This window comes from Poecilia latipinna, unplaced genomic scaffold (genome assembly GCF_001443285.1).
Source record: "Poecilia latipinna isolate Pla-1442-1.1 unplaced genomic scaffold, P_latipinna-1.0 Scaffold1597, whole genome shotgun sequence".
NCBI lineage: Eukaryota > Metazoa > Chordata > Actinopteri > Cyprinodontiformes > Poeciliidae > Poecilia > Poecilia latipinna.
In genome coordinates this window covers 128,735-134,948 of record NW_015114213.1, presented here as the reverse complement: position 1 = coordinate 134,948, position 6,214 = coordinate 128,735, and the positions used below count along the sequence as shown (strand labels likewise).

At 40.2% G+C, this 6,214-nt stretch overlaps 1 protein-coding gene across 3 annotated transcripts in view; it reads right to left on the bottom strand.

The window, feature by feature from the left end:
• Nucleotides 1-239: 239 nt before the first annotated feature.
• The window catches only part of atad1b (ATPase family AAA domain containing 1b), a 13,707-nt gene continuing 7,732 nt past the window's right edge, over nucleotides 240-6,214 (bottom strand). The window contains exons 2-10 of one of the 3 annotated variants that reach the window (XM_015059084.1): nucleotides 4,540-4,741; nucleotides 4,370-4,468; nucleotides 4,182-4,302; nucleotides 2,396-2,596; nucleotides 2,168-2,274; nucleotides 2,011-2,100; nucleotides 1,883-1,933; nucleotides 1,068-1,198; nucleotides 240-962 (exon numbers count right to left, since the gene is read on the bottom strand). In XM_015059084.1, coding sequence (XP_014914570.1) covers nucleotides 839-962; nucleotides 1,068-1,198; nucleotides 1,883-1,933; nucleotides 2,011-2,100; nucleotides 2,168-2,274; nucleotides 2,396-2,596; nucleotides 4,182-4,302; nucleotides 4,370-4,468; nucleotides 4,540-4,741 — 1,126 coding nt within the window. In that variant the 3' untranslated portion in view covers nucleotides 240-838. The remainder of the gene's footprint in view (nucleotides 963-1,067; nucleotides 1,199-1,882; nucleotides 1,934-2,010; nucleotides 2,101-2,167; nucleotides 2,275-2,395; nucleotides 2,597-4,181; nucleotides 4,303-4,369; nucleotides 4,469-4,539; nucleotides 4,742-6,214) is intronic. The other 2 variants (XM_015059087.1, XM_015059086.1) reach the window with 2 other exon arrangements.

Below are 6,214 nucleotides of genomic sequence, written 5' to 3'. Positions count from 1 at the left end.
ATTTTCATTTTTTATTCATTACCTTTGTCAGATTCAAGTTTTTTCTGTGACAATTGTGGGTTTTTCTTTCATTAACTGAGGGATACCAACAATTTTGTTCACATGTGTTAAGTACTTTCAACCATGAGCTGTCAGAGCAGGTATGAAACATCCTAAGATACACAGCTCTGACATAGGAACAAACCAAAATGTTCAATAATCAAACAGTGAAGTGACAAAATGAGCTCCATCTATAGAGATGCGTTAAAATAAATATTTTTGCTTTTTATTTTTCTACTGCATAAAAAACACTTCACTGTTTACAATCAGAGTTGAACAGAACAAAATACCCCACCATGGTTAGATATAAATAATAAATACACAACCATACCTCAGAAATTATAAAAGTCACAAAAACATATAGAATAAAGGATCAATAAAGGTAATAATTATAAATGACTTTATGTTGATAATTGCTTGCTGTGTTTCATCACAGAGTGCTGCTCCTGACCAATTTGTCAGCAGTTTCATTGTTTTATTAAATGTATGGGTTTTGTCTAATGATTAAAATTTATTAGCTTTGACACAGTGAGGATTATTTTCAAATTCAGAACATCTCAGCATTTTCAGGTCGGGGGTGACAACAGGGGGAAGATAAGAATTTGGTGAGGTGGCACATCCCTAGGTAGCTTCATAGAGAACTGTGGTGTAACTATGAACACCTCCCATCAGGAACACCAGGTTCCTGTTGGGTGCCCAAATATGGAGGAGACAGGAAACAAGGATGTCAGAAAGCAGTAAGTGGCACATGCTCAATGCGTTTCCACACCAGTATTGGAAGTTCATATGACCCAAGCATTTAGTCCAGAGCGGCATGTACCAGAACACCATGAATGTTTGCTGCCTTAGAGCGCTTCATCTTGTTGATTGAAGTCTGCAGGTCAGACTGACAGATAGGACGTATAGGGTCATCTTCCTCCGAACTGAGAAACGGCAAAAAAAACAAAAAAACAAACACACATCTGAGACAACACTAGGCATACCTGGGACACGTGAAATGTGATTGAATAGGCGATTCTGCAGCTTACCTGGTGCTCTGGTTGTGGACAAAGTCTCGGACGCAGAGCAGTGCTGCATCACGACACGTTTCTCTGAGGTCACTTCCTGAAAAACCCTCCGTCTCCTTGGCAACAAGTTTAAGGTCAACAGAGGTGTCCACCTGCAGGTGATTATAAACTATCAGCTGATCTATCAGTTCACTCTGTTCTGAATTGATCTTTATTCTTATTTGTAAGAAATGCTGCAGCAATGTAGAAAGTTGTCTCTGCCACTTCATGCCTGAGGTATGAGCCACCAACAGGTGGCAGAGACAACTTTCTTTTTTATTAACAAACCAGAGTATGTTGGGGGAGGGAAAAAAAAAAACAAAAAAAAACATGCCCATAATTTAATAGTTAGAGGCTGCAGTTCCGCCCCGCTCCTCACCATGGGCTCAGTGTCTTAACAACATGGAGGCAGAGGCTCTGAGAATGCTCAGCCATTATTAGATCGAGGGCAGCCAGACTAATTTATTTTGCTAAATTGTTATATTTAGCTAAATACTATTGCTCAGGATCACAAGCTGGACTCCTGATGCACAGATATAAAAAAACAACAAAAAACACTCAAAAAAGGGCACTTGAAGCTTAAAGGATGAAAGGGGCTCAAGCCCCCCCTGCATGTGCCTGAGGTGTGAGTCAAGTTTAAAATCATTAGCTCTTATTTACAAATTAGTCTGTCCCGCCTTTAAGTGACCCCGCCTTTCATCCAGAACAGACTTGTTGGGTGAAGTATTTAAAAATTTTCACAATTGATCATTTTAATGGGAATAAATGGCAAGTTTGTTTTCTCGAGCTGAACTTACTTTTTCGTTCATCAGAATCAGACGAAGGATGTCCTCTCGCTGCCTATCGCTCTGCAGAAACAAACAGTGTTAGCATCCTCTACAACAGGATCTCTGGCAGAACTTGTAAATACTATGATTGTACATACAGGTAGGTTGATGTGAAACCTGGTTGGCATCCGCCGCAAAATGGCAGAGTCCAGGTCCTGAGGACGGTTGGTCGCGCCCATTATGATCACCTGACATGGAGAAAACTATAAGACCACATCCACCTGCTTGTCTATGCATCTGTTTTTGCACACGCACCTGGCAATGATGGTCTGTGTCTAGTCCATCCCACAGACTCATAAACTGGGCTTTCATCATGGCTGTAGCCTCGTGGTCTGAGCTTGAGCGACTCCTCAGGAACGAATCTAAATTCAAAAGCAGTGATATGTATTGGAGCCAGGCAGATACTACAACAGGTGCTTAATTCATACAGGTCGCAAACAGACTACAACTATTGTAGTCAGTCACTGTGTGCACATTTCTCACCAATCTCATCAATGAAGATTATAGAAGGCTGCAGCTTAACAGCCAATGAGAATACAGCAGCAGCCAGTTTCTGCGACTCCCCGTACCACTTGTCCGTCAGTGTGCTTGGCTGCAGGTTGATAAAACGAAACCCTGTCTCCTTCGCTGTTGCCTTGGCGATCAGTGTTTTTCCACAGCCAGGGGGGCCATAAAGCAGTACGCCTGTTAAAACGACGACAGGATAAGGCCAACACTGACTTTTACTTTTCTAATTTCAGAATAAAACTTGTTTGGATCATAAATAACTACTTATTTCCAAACTCATGATGACTTCCTCCATGGGATCTGCCCAGCGGTCAGTTTGATTTGAACTCATTCAGCTGATGTCTTTAAGTACCACCTAAGCATCCCACCAAGGGTTTTTAAAATGTCCTAGCTGTCCACAGACAAACAATGGGAACTATTGGCTTAGAACATCTAAATGTAGACAAGGTTTAGTTAAATTAAATTAAACTCTTGATTACATGATTTGAATCTCAGAGAGGTTTTATGTTCTCATTGTTTAAAGAGCACTGACTGTATGCAATATTACAGCAAACATAAAAAGTCAGCCATCAAGCAACAACATTCAAAGAGGTTGACATAAAAGATTCAGCTACTTTAAACTGCCTTCTACTCTGCTACCCAAAGGAAATAGACACCTTAAGTCTGGAGATAACCAGCAGCCATATGTAAAAAAAAATATATTTTTTTGTTTTCTTGGGCATTTGCTAAAACTGTCACAATTTCCTGACAGTATGATATGAATAGGCCTGTCACAGTAACAAATTTTGCTGCACAATAAATTGACCCAGGAATTATTGTGATGAATGATAATATTGTTGTTATGAGACAATTTTCAAGTAATATGATGGCAGTTGCATAATAATTCAATAAAACATTCTCAAAGATCAATAAACTTTAAATTCCACTGAACATTTAACATTGGAACTGGAAGATACGTTAAATATCCAAATAATGGGAAAAAAAAAAAAAAGAATTGAAGTCTCGGTAAACAAAATTGTCCTTCAAAAAGGGACTGGTTAAGACCAATGCTGGCTCCTCCTGGCTCTGATTGGTTGTTTCTAATCAGGAGTGATGCATTTCTTCACACAGCAACAACAGCTCAGGGAGGAGGTGGAGGAGATTGATCTTTTCAAAGATTATCTGTCTCATATTATACCGTCATGATATGGTGACAGTTTTAACAAAGATGGGAAAACATTTTTTGTAAAAGTTACACAAGACTGGAAGATTGACATCTTAGATAAAAATAACCAACTAAGAACATATGGAAAGAACCAACAAATCAGATAGGGGAAAAAATACTAACAGAAACAACTGAACAGTCACAAGGTACTGAGATCAGATGCCAAGAATCAAAAGAGAACATACAGCAATAACAAACAAAACAAAACTTACAGCAAATATGACAGCAAGAACAAAAAGAGCCAAAGATCACAATCACTACCTCAGGTCCAGAGTCCTTTAACTCACGATTCCATCTCCAGAAAATGTCACAATTCAAATCGGAGACAAATTTAGAGGGAATCTCCATTATCACTAAAATCTAAGGGTTTTAACCCGTTTTGATCATTTTATTACAGACCTATCCAGTCATGCTAAAACCAAACCTGCATATCTGTCTTTAAAAAGTCTTGTCTCTGAACTCAATACTCTTTTCTCAGGTTCAACATGATCTTAATCCTACCTCACAGCTGCAATCATATGACACAGGTAAACAGTAGGCAACTGAGTGAGCTCTGACCTTTGGGAGGCTGCAGCAGTTTGGAGTTCTGGAACAGGTGTCTCTTCTGAACAGGCAGGATCACAGTCTCCTTCAGCTCAGTGATGACCTCGTCCAGACCAGCGATATCTCTCCAGGTGATCTATCAGAGGTCAGAGATTAGACGCAGTCTTGACTCTCCATCATCAACTCTTATGAGGAGAAACTACCTGCATGCTCAATGGGTCCACCAGATGAGCAGCAATACTCATCTCGTACTCCGACAGCTTGACGTTCTTCACTCCAATCTGACGCATCAACTTCTCAGCCTGTTGACAACAAATCAGAAAATTCATGAACAGCCACAAAGCTGAGAATAACAAGGCTGCCACACCCTCACCTGCTTCTGAGCCTCCACCTTCTGCTTTCGAGTTGGGTCAATAGCGTCCACCATCCACTTGATGGTGAAGTAGGTTACAGCTCCAAATATGGTGAGTCGGAAGAGCAGACCAATTACCTCGTTCCTCCCCAAAGGACGGGCAATGTTATCAGCTGGAATCTCTTTCAGAACCATGGTCACTCTCTGAAACACACACACCTGGCTGTACGCAATGTTACTTAGTTATACTTAGCTGAGACAGGAGAACAAGAGTTCACTAGAAAATTTCTGAAGAAGTTTAAGTGGGGCCTGCCAAAGTGTGCCCGTCAGTTGGAACCCAGCAATCTGATGCTAAAAATTAGCATCAATGCTAAGTTTAGCTAAAATAATATTAATAGCATGTGGAGAATCACAAGCATGTTGACTAACATGGACCTACTCCATTCAATATATTAAACCTAGTGTATGAGCTAAAATTAGCCAAAATGCTAATGTTGGCATAAATGCTGAGAGTGGCATGTGGGATGTTAGTAGCATGATGTCTTCCTTTGACTTGCTCAAAGAAAGAGCAATTCAAGAGCACACTGACTATGTTTAGTCAGTGTGCTAAATATAGCTAATAAATAAATAGCTCAAATGCTTACTTTAAAGGGAAGGCAGGCTAATGCACTATGCTAGTGGGTAGCAGTGAACTGCTAATGTTTTTGCACTGTCTTGTAACCTGTGAGAAAGAAATAGTTAAAATACTTATTTTATGGAAAGAGCTAATATTAGTGCTCTGAAGCACCTTGACAGAAAACCGTCAGCCCGAGAGCAATTCTGATAACATTTTATGGAAACAGGCATTCGGTGTGATGTCATGACCGCATTACATATCAGTGGAGCAATATTTGTGGACGTGAGGGCTAGTTAAAAAATGTTTGGGGGTCAGAAATTCACTCCGTTTCTCACTCTAGCGGAGCAGCAGTTATTTTCAGTTACACTCTAATTTTACAAAAAATTTAAAACTTTCGTGCGCAGCGCTAGAGACAAGTTGTGAAAAAACTGCAAATTTTTTCTAAGTACTGTCTTCACCTCTGAACAGAGCATGGACGTATACAAAGTGAAAGTTGAATTATATGTGAATCCATGACCACACATAAATTCCTCAAAAATAGTGGTTTTTTGCTTGTTTGTTAACCTCCCTCCACTGATTTGTATGGGATTTTGGGACATCACTTTCGCGAATTATGTCGCCATAGTAACTCCGATTTCCCTTAAAAGTAATAGCTCCCTTCTCAAAATCGAGCCGCATGTGTGGGGGTGCACGTAGTGGCGGTACGAGACGCATTAACGGCGACGGAATAAAAAATGAATAAATGAATGTTCGAAAATAACAGTAAAGCCAGCTCGCACTCGATTTTCACGTATGCCATGAAACAAGACATTACTCTGAGCTCCTTTCAGAGTAAAAGCTGACATTCGGTTCATGTTTGATCTACTGCAAGTAGGCCTGTCGCGATAAACGATAAATCAATTAATCCCACGATAAATTAAACCTATTGACCTCATTTTAATTATCGGCTTCATCATCTCTTCCTGCCTTTTTTCTTTCTGTTGACGACACTCAATGAAAAAAGGCCCAACTCCGGTGCTCTCCACTGACCCTACATTCCCCATTTCCTTAGTGTAATGTCCAGCACACTCTACACGAGTT